This window comes from Staurois parvus, unplaced genomic scaffold (assembly GCF_062004578.1).
Source record: "Staurois parvus isolate SC_StPar_1 unplaced genomic scaffold, SC_StPar_1.0 ptg000223l, whole genome shotgun sequence".
Classification (NCBI taxonomy): domain Eukaryota; kingdom Metazoa; phylum Chordata; class Amphibia; order Anura; family Ranidae; genus Staurois; species Staurois parvus.
Window position 1 is genome coordinate 237,227 of NW_028318019.1, and position 17,156 is coordinate 254,382.

Here is a 17,156-nt window from a genome sequence, read left to right on the forward strand (position 1 = left end):
CTGCTGCCATTTACCTGTAAACTCTTAGTCTACAATCGCCTGAGCTCCTACCTCAGCGACAACAACCTTCTTGACCCTTTACAGTCTGGCTTTCGCTTGCTACACTCCACTGAAACTGCCCTACTAAACCTCACTAATGATCTACTAACTGCTTAAACCAATGGCCACTACTCCATACTCATCCCAACCAATGACCACTACTCCATACTAATCCCAACCAATGGCCACTACTCCATTCTCATCCCAACCAATGGCCACTACTCCATTCTCATCCCAACCAATGGCCACTACTCCGTACTCATCCCAACCAATGGCCACTACTCCGTACTCATCCCAACCAATGGCCACTACTCCATACTCTTACTACTTGACCTCTCTGCTGCTTTTGATATTGTTGACCATCTCCTCCTCAAAAAAAAAATCCACTCTTTTGGCCTCCGAGACTCTGCTCTCTCCTTGTTCTCCTACCTATCGCAGCGCTCCTTCAGTGTAACCTATAATGCTGCCTCCTCCTCTTCACTCCCTCTTTCTGTAGGGGTCCCTCAGGGTTCTGTCCTTGGACACCTTCTCTTCTCCATCTACACCTCCTCCCTTGGTCACTTGATAAACTCCCACGGCTTCAAGTACCATCTCTATGCTGATGACACACAAATCTATCTTTCTCCTCTTCACCTCACCCCTTCAGTCTCCTCCTCACCTCACCCCTTCAGTCTCCTCCTCACCTCACCCCTTCAGTCTCCTCCTCACCTCACCCCTTCAGTCTCCTCTCTCATATTACTTACCTACTAAGTGACATATCGGCATGGATGTCACTCCACTTCCTCAAACTCAATCTTTCAAAAACTGAGCTCTTAGTATTCCCCCCAGCCTGTGCCCCCTCCCCTGACTTCTCCATCAAGATCAATAACACAACCATCAGTCCCTCCCCTCATGCCAGGGTACTAGGTGTAATCCTAGACTCCAATCTGTCCTTTCACCCCCAAATCCAATAACTGTCCAAATCTTGTAGACTTCACCTCCACAACATCTCCAAGATACGCCCGTTCCTAACCTCAGAAACCACTAAGCAACTTATTCACTCCCTTGTTTTATCTCGCTTTGACTATTGTAACTCCCTCCTCATTGGCCGACCTCATCGCAGGCTATCCCCTCTTCAGTCTATCATGAATGCTGCTGCCAGACTCATCCACCTTACTAACCGTTCTGTATCTGCCACCCCTCTCTGCCAATCCCTCCACTGGCCTCCATTCAGTGTCCTCCACCCCTCTCTGCCAATCCCTCCACTGGCCTCCACTCAGTGTCCTCCACCCCTCTCTGCCAATCCCTCCACTGGCCTCCACTCAGCGTCCTCCACCCCTCTCTGCCAATCCCTCCACTGACCTCCACCCTTCTCTGCCAATCCCTCCACTGGTCTCCATTCAATGTCCTCCACCCCTCTCTGCCAATCCTTCCACTGGCCTCCACTCAGTGTCCTCCACCCCTCTCTGCCAATCCCTCCACTGACCTCCACCACTCTCTGCCAATCCCTCCACTGGCCTCCATTCAATGTCCTCCACCCCTCTCTGCCAATCCCTCCACTGGCCTCCACTCAGTGTCCTCCACCCCTCTCTGCCAATCCCTCCACTGGCCTCCATTTAGTGTCCTCCACCCCTCTATGCCAATCACTCCACTGGCCTCTATTCAGTGTCCTCCACCCCTCTCTGCCAATCCCTCCACTGGCCTCCACTCAGTGTCCTCCACCCCTCTCTGCCAATCCCTCCACTGGCCTCCACTCAGTGTCCTCCACCCTTCTCTGCCAATCCCTCCACTGGCCTCCACTCAGTGTCCTCCACCGCTCTCTGCCAATCCCTCCACTGGCTTCCCCTTGCCCAACGGATAAAATTCAAAACAATAACATATAAAGCCATTTATAACTCCGCCCCAAATTACATCACCGATCTTGTCTCTAAATATCACCCAAACCGTACTCTTTGCTCTTCACAAGACCTCCTGCTCTCTAGCTCCCTTGTCTCCTCCTCCCATGCTCATCTCCAGGACTTCTCCCATCCTCTGGAACTCTCTACCCCAATTTATCAGACTATCGCCTACTCTGCTCACTTTTAGGTGATCTCTGAAATCCTCTCTCTTTAGGGAAGCCTATCCTGCCCTCAGCTAATAATGGAATCTTCTACTCTTCCAACCACTCCATCCCCCACAGTTACTACCTTTTGTACCACTAGCCCCTCCCTCTTAGATTGTAAGCTCCCAGGATCAGGGCCCTCCTATCCCTCTTGTATTGAACTGTATTGTTGCTGTATTGTCTCCCGTTATATTGTAAAGCGCTGAGCAAACTGTTGGCGCCATAAATCCTGTATAATAATAATAATAATAATATTTTTTTCTCTCATCCTGCTGGCTGAACGATAAAACTGAACCATGTAGGCCAGCTTTGGGAGCAAATATATTATCATCAACTCCTCCCCCTGAAGGGGTTAATCTGGGTTCCCACACTATATATGTGTGTATCATCATCTGCTGCAGATAAAAGACATCACCATGACTATGGAGGAAGAGGACGGACATGACTATGGAGGAAGAGGACAGACGTGACTATGGAGGAAGAGGACAGACGTGACTATGGAGGAAGAGGACAGACATGACTATGGAGGAAGAGGACAGATGTGACTATGGAGGAAGAGGACAGACGTGACTATGGGGGAAGAGGACGGACGGGACTATGGAGGAAGAGGACGGACGTGACTATGGAGGAAGAGGACGGACGTGACTATGGAGGAAGAGGACGGACGTGACTATGGGGGAAGAAAACGGACGTGACAATGGGGGAAGGGGATGGACGTGACTATGGAGGAAGAGGACAGACGTGACTTTGAAGGAAGAGGACGGATATGATGGGGGGTTACTGTGTGTAAATAGGAAATAACATCTTATTACCTCCTCTGCTGCTACTTCCACCAATGTCTCTTTTTCTTTGTGCCACATGGAACTTTGTCTTTATTCCAGGTCACTTCCTGTCTGTACCTGACATCACTTCCTGTCTATACCTGACATCACTTCCTGTCTTCTATAGAGACTTCCTGACTGGGTAGAAGTGAGATCACCACCTTTTGGAGCTCAGAGGAACTGCAGCCCCGAGAAGCGTCTGGTAGTGTAGAAAATTGAAGAAAAAACCAAAAACATTTTTTCTTTTCTTTTTTTATATTTCAAAACCTTGTGAGAAAAAATGAGATCTGCAAAATACTCACCATGCCTCTTTTTAAATTCCTTGGGGTGTCTACTTTCCATAAAGGGGTCATTTGAGGGTGTTTGTACTCCTCTGGTATTTTAGCACCTCAAGAAATGTGATGGGCAGTCAGAAAGTAAAAGCTGTAAATTCCATTATCTCTCCCATAGTTTGTAGACGCTATAACTGTCACACAAAGCAATCAATATACACTTATTGGGATTTTTTTTACCAAAAACATGGAGCAGAATACATTTTTGCCTAAATTTATAACTAACTTTGAGTTTACTATATATTTTTTATAGCCGAAAGTAAAAAATATTGTTTTTCTTCAAAATTTTTGGTCTTTTGTTTATAGCACAAAAAATAAAAAGTGCACAGGTGATCAAATACCACCGAAAGAAAGCTCTATTTGTGTGAAAAAAAGGACGTAAATTTAGTTTGGGTGCAGCATTGCATGACCGCGCAATTGTCAGTGGAATTAGTGCAGCGCCAAGTAACAAAAAGAGGCGTGGTCATTAAGGGGGGTAAATCCTCTGGAGGGCGAGGGGTTAATGATATACAAACATATTTTGCTGTCCTCTATTGATCAAACACAAGATGGCGCTGATGAATCGTTTTGATTCCTCTTTGATATTGGTTTTCTATTGAGCCAATCATTTGAGATATGTGTCATCTTGTTTTGATTTCTTATAAGGTGTTGCCAATATAATGAACCAATGAGAACAGAGGCGGCTCTTTAAGAGCTCACTTAATGCACTGCTGATCACATCCTCAGGTTGAAGTAGTGTGACGAAACGCATTAGGGCATGATCCAGCAGTGACGTCATCATGCATGCCTTATCACGTGCCGGACCATGTGACCACAACCTTGTCATCTGTTGAAGGCTGGTGAGACGCCACTGTGTGTGTAGGAAGCGGTGTACTAAGCGCTGCAGGCTGAAATATTTTAATATACAAGGCTTTGCTGTACTGACATAATGTGAGTGCGGTTATTATGGGGTATTCTGTTGGAATACATTTTCTGACACGGTATTACGCTATGGAGAGTGTTTTTTACTTTGTTCACATGTGACCTATGGAGCTCATTGGGGTCGTCTGCTGATTACAAATGATATGCTGCGGAGTTTATCATACCTGCTGAGTATATAAAGATATGCTGGTTGTTCCCCAGTCTCTGGTGAGTTTGCACTTTGATGGGGTGCTGAGCGCTGGATCATCCACTGGTGAAGGAAGTTTATTGGAATTTATTTCATGGACTTAGGATTTAGGATCCAATATTTATTGTTTTTGCACACATTATTATATTTGGTGGTTGGATTACTATTATTAGTATTATTTTTATTAATTTCAATTGTTTTGTGGTGAGCGCTATTATTGTGGTTATATATTTACTTTCACAAATTTGATATATTTTGGGCTATTGTATATTAGCAGCTCCTATTCAATCAACTATTTCCCAGGACTACATTCTTAAGGCGCGATGATGTAGACTTTGGAATATATTGATCTGCTATTGATATCATTCACTGGGGTTTACATTTATTATTTAAATTAGAACCACTTGCAGAATTGAGTGATAATGATTGGTGGGGGAAATTCATCATCAGACACTGAAAACGATTCTGCGACTGAACTCAGCGATGTGCAAATTTGGCGCTATATTTCAAATTTCAGTGTTTTTGGTTTGATTACATTATTGAATTACATTTATTATTATATTATTATTTTGTATGATTATTTATTAAATTATGATTTTGTGTTTCAAATTTTATCATACCCGGGATGTTTACTAGACTCTTGCTCGGACAGATTTCAGTGAGTTATTCCTAAAAATTACAGGCCTACAATAAAAAACTACATATTTCCATTGAAAATAATGTACCGCTTTGAGCACAGAAATAGTGACATAATCAGACCACTAGGGGGGTTAAGCGGTTGCCCCCAGAGGTAGCTAATCTCTGGCCAGTGATTGGGGTGACAGGTACCCCCCCGTCACCGTTGCTGCTTTTCACTACTTGTCAGAACAAACTTTTAATGCTTCCCTGTTCTGACTATAGCCCTTCAAACAGCCTGGGGATCTCCTGAACTTGCCAATAGTTCAATCCCCCCCCGAGGACCTTTCTGAAGTATTCTGACAGATTATTTCCTAAATTGCTCCTATTACCCCAAGAAGGATTAGAGCAAACATGAATAATCAGAATGTGAGTGCTTGGAGTCCAGCAGGCGGGTAATGGAGGCCCAGCTACTTGCAGTATGAGGTGTAGTAGTTACAATATAACTGTTGTTCACAGATCTAACTACACGATTACAATCCACTTAGTAGATTACAGAGGACAGATCCATACACAACAAGATCATTCCGTGTGATTTAGGCCCACAGGTGCATTTCAATCACAAAGATTGGGAAGCGTCTTGACCTAATCTCATTGGAGGGTCAACTGGACCTGCTTTAGGCAGATTGGCACAGATCCTACGTTTTATTTCCCTGCCTCCAAGAGTCCAGTCAGATCCCTTTCAGCCACACTCACACCCCGCTGCAATAGCTGCACCCAGCAGTTAGGACGTTTCCTCATTCACTCTCAGTACAATTTTATGTCAGTTATACTGTTCATAATCATCTCATCAAAGTGTTAGTAAAGACAAAAGGTAACAATGACATTGGACAAAGCTTACTAGTCTAGGTATCTCACACAACATGGAAGATAGACACGAAAACAAAGAAAGATGTAAATAATTCTCTGTATTCCACACAAGAAGTAACATTTACCTAAACGTTCAGACTTCCTCACCAAGGGGCTCCATTTGTTTCGGCGGTGTTGCTCCCGCACTTATTCACTTGGTTCCATACAGATTATAAATGTAATCAGTGATCACAACCTTTTGTCTATACAGGAATTCAGCCAATCCCCATCCAGATATTACCAATAGTGTTTATACCAAAGGATAACAACTGGGAAAAAAATAAAGATCTCATTTACACAGAAAAGAAGCTTGCTATGAATGGAATATAACAAAATATAATGTAGCCGGTATAACTGTAAAAGTAATAATATTACAATGCAAATCCAGAATGTTACCAATACAAAGAGACTACAGGAAAGAATGTCACCGATACAAAGAGACTACAGGAAAGAATGTCACCGATACAAAGAGACTACAGGAAAGAATGTCACCGATACAAAGAGACTACAGGAAAGAATGTCACCGATACAGAGAGACTACAGGAAAGAGTGTCACCGATACAAAGAGACTACAGGAAAGAATGTCACCGATACAAAGAGACTACAGGAAAGAATGTCACCGATACAGAGAGACTACAGGAAAGAATGTCACCGATACAAAGAGACTACAGGAAAGAATGTCACCGATACAAAGAGACTACAGGAAAGAATGTCACCGATACAAAGAGACTACAGGAAAGAATGTCACCGATACAGAGAGACTACAGGAAAGAATGTCACCGATACAAAGAGACTACAGGAAAGAATGTCACCGATTCAAAGAGACTACAGGAAAGAATGTCACCGATACAAAGAGAGACTACAGGAAAGAATGTCACCGATACAGAGAGACTACAGGAAAGAATGTCACCGATACAAAGAGACTACAGGAAGGAATGTCACCGATACAGAGAGACTACAGGAAAGAATGTTACCGATACAAAGAGACTACAGGACAGAATGTCACCGATACAAAGAGACTACAGGAAAGAATGTCACCGATACAAAGAGACTGCAGGAAAGAATGTCACCGATACAAAGAGACTACAGGAAAGAATGTTACCGATACAAAGAGACTGCAGGAAGGAATGTCACCGATACAAAGAGACTACAGGAAAGAATGTCACCGATACAAAGAGACTACAGGAAAGAATGTCACCGATACAAAGAGACTACAGGAAAGAATGTCACCGATACAAAGAGACTACAGGAAAGAATGTCACCGATACAAAGAGACTACAGGAAAGAATGTCACCGATACAAAGAGACTACAGGAAGGAATGTCACAGATACATAGAGACTACAGGAAACAATGTCACCGATACAAAGAGACTACAGGAAAGAATGTCACCGATACAAAGAGACTACAGGAAGGAATGTCACAGATACATAGAGACTACAGGAAACAATGTCACCGATACAAAGAGACTATAGGACAGAATGTCACCGATACAAAGAGACTACAGGAAAGACTGTCACCGATACAGAGAGACTACAGGAAAGAATGTCACCGATACAAAGAGACTACAGGAAGGAATGTCACCGATACAAAGAGACTACAGGAAAGAATGTCACCGATACAAAGAGACTACAGGAAAGAATGTCACTGATACAAAGAGACTACAGGAAAGAATGTCACCGATACAGAGAGACTACAGGAAAGAATGTCACCGATACAAAGAGACTACAGGAAAGAATGTCAACGATACAAAGAGACTACAGGAAGGAATGTCACCGATACAGAGAGACTACAGGAAAGAATGTTACCGATACAAAGAGACTACAGGACAGAATGTCACCGATACAAAGAGACTACAGGAAAGACTGTCACCGATACAGAGAGACTACAGGAAAGAATGTTACCGATACAAAGAGACTACAGGAAAGAATGTCACCGATACAAAGAGACTACAGGAAAGAATGTCACCGATACAAAGAGACTACAGGAAAGAATGTTACCGATACAGAGAGACTACAGGAAAGAATGTTACCGATACAGAGAGACTACAGGAAAGAACATCACCGATACAGAGAGACTACAGGAAAGAATGTCACCGATACAAAGAGACTACAGGAAAGAACGTTACCGATACATAGAGACTACAGGAAAGAATATCACCGATACAAAGAGACTACAGGAAAGAGTGTCACCGATACAAAGAGACTGCAGGAAAGAATGTCACCGATACAAAGAGACTACAGGAAAGAATGTCACCGATACAAAGAGACTACAGGAAAGAATGTCACCGATACAAAGAGACTACAGGAAAGAATGTCACCGATACAAAGAGACTACAGGAAAGAATGTCACCGATACAAAGAGACTACAGGAAAGAATGTTACCGATACAGAGAGACTACAGGAAGGAACGTCACCGATACAGAGAGACTACAGGAAAGAATGTCACCGATACAAAGAGACTACAGGAAAGAATGTCACCGATACAAAGAGACTACAGGAAAGAATGTCACCGATACAAAGAGACTACAGGAAAGAATGTCACCGATACAGAGAGACTACAGGAAAGAATGTCACCGATACAAAGAGACTACAGGAAAGAGTGTCACCGATACAAAGAGACTACAGGAAAGAGTGTCACCGATACAAAGAGACTACAGGAAAGAATGTCACCGATACAAAGAGACTACAGGAAAGAATGTCACCGATACAAAGACGACTACAGGAAAGAATGTCACCGATACAAAGAGACTACAGGAAAGAATGTCACCGATACAAAGAGACTACAGGAAAGAATGTCACCGATACAGAGAGACTACAGGAAAGAATGTTACCGATACAGAGAGACTACAGGAAGGAACGTCACCGATACAGAGAGACTACAGGAAAGAATGTCACCGATACAAAGAGACTACAGGAAAGAATGTCACCGATACAAAGAGACTACAGGAAAGAACGTTACCGATACATAGAGACTACAGGAAAGAATATCACCGATACAAAGAGACTACAGAAAAGAGTGTCACCGATACAAAGAGACTACAGGAAAGAATGTCACCGATACAAAGAGACTACAGGAAAGAGTGTCACCGATACAAAGAGACTACAGGAAAGAATGTCACCGATACAAAGAGACTACAGGAAAGAATGTCACCGATACAAAGAGACTACAGGAAAGAATGTCACCGATACAAAGAGACTACAGGAAAGAATGTCACCGATACAAAGAGACTACAGGAAAGAATGTCACCGATACAGAGAGACTACAGGAAAGAATGTCACCGATACAAAGAGACTACAGGAAAGAATGTCACCAATACAAAGAGACTACAGGAAAGAATGTCACCGATACAAAGAGACTACAGGAAAGAATGTTACAGGAAAGAAACATAGAATAATACATTACACAGACATCCTGATGACTGGGCTTCCAAAGAGGCAAGAGGGGCAAAGATGCAGAAATGTGAGTAATGGCATACTTTATACCCCTCCCCCCTCCATTCCAGGTAGTCACACCCTTCAATAGGTTCCAGTATTTTGCTATTTCTGTTCAATGGGGGGCTCTGTGATTTGTGAAAGACATTGGCCAACTGTAGTTCATCAGATGGAATTTAGGATAGGCCAATGTCCAGGGAAGCGTACCTCCTGTGAATTCAGTTCCTGCAGGACAATCTATGACATCACAACCTAAGAGGTGTTAGAAATGACGCCTCCAGGGATTATTCAGCCAGATGGCCGTACTGCCATAAACCTCTACAGGAAAACATCTAAGGGGGGTGTTGAGGTGATGCAACAGATGGGAAATAAGTTACAGGAATTGAGACCCCCTATCAGAAGTTCACAATAATATTACAAATTATTATAGGTCTAAAATATTTATCACATGTCTAGGAGATAGGTGGGGTGGGGGTTGTGGATTGTTTGGTGTTATGTGGTTGCATCCCATTGTTCTATTGTGCTTGGGAGCAAACTATTATGGGATGTATGTGTTTATGTATTGGCTTAGTGGAGGGTGTCTGCAGCAGCCCTCCTTCCTGATGGGACTGTCTGCTAGTGTGAAGTTTGAATAGCTGTGTGTCTCTTGTTACTAAATGTAGATTGCCCCGCCGTGTGTCATTATGCAGGGAGGGGGGATTGTCCCCTGAGTGTATATATCTTGTATCTGTGTTCAAATAAAGTAGCCTACTTTCTGGCTTACTTCAAATCTGTGGTGTCTGTTGTCGGTGTTTGGATAGGGAAGCGGTATTCTCACAGAAGTACTCAGCGCAGACTGGGACGGTTCCATTACAATGCCCATTATGGACAAGAGCCCCCCCATGCTCCTTTGTATACACAGAGCTGAAGAAGGGATTTCATACATTGTCCTTCTCTTTGTCCCCAGTCACCCCCTCTAGGTGGTTCTGTAAAGGGCCTACATGCTGGGACCGGACCTTTCTACTATTCATAGATTGGAGGAATGTTTTGGGGTCGTCCTGATATCTTTCTGTCGTTTGTTTTCAGTTTTTGTGCCTTTATTTCCTTTTTGCATATTCTGTTCTATTCTTTGTAATGTGTAAACGATGATCGCGTTCCTTCATTGTTATATTTAATAAAAGCTCTTTTCTTATTATCTATCGCTTTTGTAACTTTGGCCGTAAGCCACATAGGTTGGATTTGTAGCCTTTTATACTTGTTGCCCATGGGAGTATATTTTGCAGTGTGGTCACATACAGTCTTTGGGAAGAACTCCCATTTCTGTGTTGTGTTCATCGATGCCAATATTCCCTCCCAGTCTAAGTCTTGGAGAGCAGCTCTCAGCCTTGGAAAATTAGCTCTTTAGAGCATTTATTTTTCCCGTATGTTCTCGCTGTTTACAGCTAACAACAAATGAAATCATGTTATGGTCACTGCTACCCAGATGTTCTTTTATATGGACATTCATAATAAGCTCTGCATGGTTGGAGATGACCATGTCCAGCAGAGCATCATTCCTAGTTGGGGCCTCTATGAACTGCACCATAAAATTGTCCTGTAGTAGGTTTATACATTTTTGCCCTTTAATTGTTCCTGCAGTACCATTACTCCAGTCAGTTTCCAGATTGTTACCATCCCCCATTATTATCACTGTCCCAGCCCTTTCAAACATGTCCATATGTGCAAGGAGCTGAGTCTCCACCTCCTCGTTAACACTGGGAGGCCTATAACAAACTCCAATGTCGACCTTTGTAGTACCGCTCCCCATGTGCACTTCCACCCATAATACTTCAGCCTCATCACACTCTCCATCAACTAGGTCCTCTTTCACACTCGCTCTGAGATCACTTCTCACATAGAGACAGACTCCACCACCTTTCCTATTTCCCCCGTCTCTCTGAAAGAGAACCTAGCCAGGAATATGAATGGCCCAGTCATGTGAGGAATGAAGCCAAGATTCAGCAATACCAATTCAATCCTAGTTCTCTTCATGCACCAAACCTTCCAACTCACCTATTGTGCTGGGCAGACTTCTGGCATTGGGGAACAAACACTTTCATTCACTGACACCTCGTTCATTCACTGACACCTTGTTCATTCTCTGACACCTCGTTCATTCACTGACACCTTGTTCATTCTCTGACACCTCGTTCATTCACTGACACCTTGTCCATTCTCTGACACCTTGTTCACATGGATTTTGTGTATTTTTTATTTTCATACAAATGGTACCAATTCCACTGGTTGTTTGTAACATGGGAACCTTCTTATCATCTGCCATAGCCCTCCCCCCATCTTTCCCCATTCCACCCCCCAATAAGTACTGACCCTGTCTGATCATTCTACCCGGTTATAATTGAATTCTCCCTCCCCCCTCAATCCTACTTTATATAGTCCTCCAGACTTCCCATAAACCCCTCCCCCAGCACAGCAGACCCCCTTCCATGTAGGTGCAGACCATCTCTAGTATATAGGCTGCACCCCAATGAAAAGTCAGCCCAGTGCTCTAGGTCAGGACTCCATTTTTATTTTTCTCCTGCTATCAATGGCTGTCCTAGTCCCACACTTCATCCATGTCTTTGGGCGCCTCTGGTCTCCTTATGGACTGTTTCTTCCATGATGAAGATCAGCCATGGAGTATATCTGAGGTGTATATCAGGGTGTGCTTCTTCCCCACATGAGAGTTGGGATGTCCAGCAACATTCATCTAGAAGACATTTCCCGCACTCAAGGCACTAATACACCTCCAGGGTTGTGTGGCACCCCTGATGTACAGGAAGAAAGGACTTCAGTGAAGAACATTTCCTTCACTCAGGAAAAGAAAGTGGCTTCTCTCCTGTGTGATATCTCTGATGTCTGTAAAGACTGGACTTCGTTGAAAAACATTTTCCACACTCAGGACACGAATATGGCTTCTCCCCGGTGTGAGATCTCTGATGTGTGTAAAGACTGGACTTCACTGAAAAACATTTCCCACACTCAGCACACGAATATGGCTTCTCCCCCGTGTGAGATCTCTGATGTTTGTAAAGACTGGACTTCACTGAAAAACATTTTCCGCACTCAGGACAGGAATACGGCTTCTCTCCCGTGTGAGATCTCTGATGTGTGTAAAGATGGGACTTCACTGAAAAACATTTTCCGCACTCAGGACATGAATACGGCTTCTCCCCCGTGTGAGATCTCTGATGTGTGTAAAGATGGGACTTCACTGAAAAACATTTTCCACACTCAGGACAGGAAAACGGCTTCTCCCCTGTGTGATATCGCTGATGTGTGTGAAGACTGAACTTCCGTGAAAAACTTTTCCCACACTCAGGACAGACATACGGCATCTCTCCCGTGTGAGATCTCTGATGTCTGTTAAGATGGGACATCTGTGAAAAACTTTTCCCACACTCAGAACAGGAATACAGCTTCTCTCCCGTGTGAGATCTCTGATGTTTGTAAAGATTGGACTTCCTTGAAAAACATTTCACGCACTTAGGACAGGAATACGGCTTCTCCCCCGTGTGAGATCTCTGATGTGTGTAAAGATTGGACTTCACTGAAAAACATTTCCCGCACTCAGGACAGGGATACGTCTTCTCCCCTGTGTGAGATCTTTTATGCACATTAAGTTTGGATTCATAGCAGAAACATTTCCCACACTCAGTACAAGAAAATCTCTTCCCTGTTGGAAGGCCGGCCCGGTCCCGCACAGTCTGAGGTTCCTCAGGATACGAGGAATCCGATGGTCCATCTACACTGGGTGGTGCCGGATGGACATTGGAGGGAGCCGGGTTTTCTCCTGGACTATACTGTGTGATGTCCTCATCTTCTACTTTCCAGTCTGGAGACAAAGTGAGACAATCCTCGGAGGTTTTCCTCATCTCCCGGCCATGGACTAAAATACAAAGACAAAGAGGATTACTAGACAGGAGCTGATTGGTTCCCCCAAACCAGGACTCCGCCCACATCAGGCAGCTTGGTCTCTGAGGAGCTTACAATTCCACCCTCAAGGGAACTAGGAAATGGCTCCTCTGATCTCCTACCAGGTCATTTCTTTATTCATGGACCTTAGTCAGAGAGTGAGGATGGGGGGAGAACAACCAAGATGAAGACTGGACTGATCCTGAAGACCACCATCATTGGGGTATTGACTCCTCCCTCATTATCACTTTCTGTTTAAGGGTCCAAAGTTGGAGAATGTTATCACATTATTATCACCATGTAAAAGTCTGTGCTCCAATCACATCATCCGATATAAAATGTCCAGCTGGGAGGAAATGGGTGTAACAAAAGAGAATCCATATTATGTGTATATATAGCAGTGGGGGGAGGGGGGAGAGAAGAAGTCAGGACTATGTAATGTACACAATATATAGTGCAGGGGTCAGGAGTATGTAATGTACAACATAGAGTATATAGTGCAGGGGTCAGGAGTATGTAATGTACAACAGAGTATATAGTGCAGGGGTCAGGAGTATGGAATGTACAACATAGAGTATATAGTGCAGGGGTCAGGAGTATGTAATGTACAACAGAGTATATAGTGCAGGGGTCAGGAGTATGTAATGTACAACAGAGTATATAGTGCAAAGCTCAGGAGTATGTAATGTACAACATAGAGTATATAGTGCAGGGGTCAGGAGTATGTAATGTACAACAGAGTATATAGTGCAGGGGTCAGGAGTATGTAATGTACAACAGAGTATATAGTGCAAAGCTCAGGAGTATGTAATGTACAACATAGAGTATATAGTGCAGGGGTCAGGAGTATGTAATGTACAACAGAGTATATAGTGCAGGGGTCAGGAGTATGTAATGTACAACATAGAGTATATAGTGCAGGGGTCAGGAGTATGGAATGTACAACATAGAGTATATAGTGCAGGGGTCAGGAGTATGTAATGTACAACATAGAGTATATAGTGCAGGGGTCAGGAGTATGTAATGTACACCATAGAGTATACAGTGCAGGGGTCAGGAGGATGTAATATACAACATAGAGTATATAGTCCAGGAGTCAGGAGGATGTAATGTACAACATAGAGTATATAGTGCAGGGGTCAGGAGTATGTAATGTACAACATAGAGTATATAGTGCAGGGGTCAGGAGTATGTAATCTACAACATAGAGTATATAGTGCAGGGGTCAGGAGTATGTAATGTACAACATAGAGTATATAGTGCAGGGGTCAGGAGTATGTAATGTACAACATAGAGTATATAGTGCAGGGGTCAGGAGTATGTAATGTACAATATAGAGTATATAGTGCAGGGGTCAGGAGTATGTAATGTACAACAGAGTATATAGTGCAGGGGTCAGGAGTATGTAATGTACAACATAGAGTATATAGTGCAGGGGTCAGGAGTATGTAATCTACAACATAGAGTATATAGTGCAGGGGTCAGGAGTATGTAATGTACAACATAGAGTATATAGTGCAGGGGTCAGGAGTATGTAATGTACAACAGAGTATATAGTGCAGGGGTCAGGAGTATGGAATGTACAACATAGAGTATATAGTGCAGGGGTCAGGAGTATGTAATGTACAACAGAGTATATAGTGCAGAGGTCAGGAGTATGTAATGTACAACAGAGTATATAGTGCAAAGCTCAGGAGTATGTAATGTACAACATAGAGTATATAGTGCAGGGGTCAGGAGTATGTAATGTACAACAGAGTATATAGTGCAGGGGTCAGGAGTATGTAATGTACAACAGAGTATATAGTGCAAAGCTCAGGAGTATGTAATGTACAACATAGAGTATATAGTGCAGGGGTCAGGAGTATGTAATGTACAACAGAGTATATAGTGCAGGGGTCAGGAGTATGTAATGTACAACATAGAGTATATAGTGCAGGGGTCAGGAGTATGGAATGTACAACATAGAGTATATAGTGCAGGGGTCAGGAGTATGTAATGTACAACATAGAGTATATAGTGCAGGGGTCAGGAGTATGTAATGTACACCATAGAGTATACAGTGCAGGGGTCAGGAGGATGTAATATACAACATAGAGTATATAGTCCAGGAGTCAGGAGGATGTAATGTACAACATAGAGTATATAGTGCAGGGGTCAGGAGTATGTAATGTACAACATAGAGTATATAGTGCAGGGGTCAGGAGTATGTAATCTACAACATAGAGTATATAGTGCAGGGGTCAGGAGTATGTAATGTACAACATAGAGTATATAGTGCAGGGGTCAGGAGTATGTAATGTACAACATAGAGTATATAGTGCAGGGGTCAGGAGTATGTAATGTACAATATAGAGTATATAGTGCAGGGGTCAGGAGTATGTAATGTACAACAGAGTATATAGTGCAGGGGTCAGGAGTATGTAATGTACAACATAGAGTATATAGTGCAGGGGTCAGGAGGATGTAATGTACAACATAGAGTATATAGTGCAGGGGTCAGGAGTATGTAATGTACAACATGGAGTATATAGTGCAGGGGTCAGGAGTATGTAATGTACAAGTTATATAGTATAAGGGTCAGGACTCACAGTATTAGTATTCTGTAATCAGTGGAAGCTGAAATGTTTACTGTAGACAACATGTAGAGGTGAGCTGGGATTAAACCATCAAGAAACAGGTTAGATTGGAGGTGGGAAAATCCTTGGACAGAGGGGTGGCGGTGGACGTGGTATACTTGGACAGAGGGGTGGCGGGGGACGTGGTATACTTGGACAGAGGGGTGGCGGGGGACGTGGTATACTTGGACAGAGGGGTGACGGGGGACGTGGTATACTTGGAAAGAGGGGTGGATGTGGTATACTTGGACAGAGGGATTGGCGGGGGACGTGGTATACTTGGACAGAGGGGTGGCGGTGGACGTGGTATACTTGGACAGAGGGGTGGCGGTGGACGTGGTATACTTGGACAGAGGGGTGGCGGTGGACGTGGTATACTTGGACACAGTTCCCCACACATGGCTAATGTGTAAGGTAAAGTCTACGGGCTGGAAAAATCTGAATGTAAATGGATAGAAAACTGGATAAAAGATCGTATTCAGAGATTAGTGGTTAATGATTCATACTCTGATTGGTCTGGGGGTGTCATTGGTGTACTCCAAGGTTCAGTGTTATTAGTGGGGTACCCCAAGGCTCAGTGTTATTAGTGGGGTACTCCAAGGTTCAGTGTTATTATTGGGGTACCCCAAGGTTCAGTGTTATTAGTGGGGTACCCCAGGGTTCAGTGTTATTAGTGGAGTACCCCAAGGCTCAGTGTTATTAGTGGGGTACCCCAAGGTTCAGTGTTATTAGTGGGGTACCCCAAGGTTCAGGGTTATTAGTGGGGTACCCCAGGGATCAGTGTTGGGACCCTTACTTATTAATATATATATAAACAATATGGGGTGTGAGATTATAAATCCCATTCCAGTCTTTGCAGATGACACCAAGCTGTGCCGGGGAATAACGTCCTTACAGGATGTCTCCAACTTACAAGCCGACCTCAATGCTCTGTGTAATTGGGGGACTATGGGGCCAATGAGGGCTAATGGTGATAAATGTAAGGCTCTGCACATGGGGGCTAAGAATATGCATCATACATACTAGGGGGGTACAACCTGGGGGGGGGGCAATGGTGGAGAAGGATCTGAAGGGGTCAATGGTGGAGAGGGATCTTGGGGTTCTAATAGATCACAAGCTTAATAATAGCAGCAATGCAAAGCTGCGGGTTCTAAAGCGAGCAAAATCCTCTCTTGTATTAGGAGAGGTATAGACTCCAGAGACAAAGATATCACCCCCCCTCCCCCCCCCGGGTACAAATCATTAGTAACACCTCATCTGGAATATGCAGTT

The 17,156-nt window shown here is 43.7% G+C and overlaps 1 protein-coding gene across 1 annotated transcript in view; it reads right to left on the minus strand.

Annotated features, from left to right (window-relative positions):
• The window catches only part of LOC149460633 (uncharacterized), an 82,521-nt gene that overhangs the window by 47,304 nt on the left and 18,061 nt on the right, over positions 1-17,156 (minus strand). Inside the window, 1 exon segment of the mRNA XM_089679400.1 lies at positions 12,323-13,130. Within this exon segment, the coding sequence (XP_089535526.1) occupies positions 12,323-13,130 (808 nt within the window).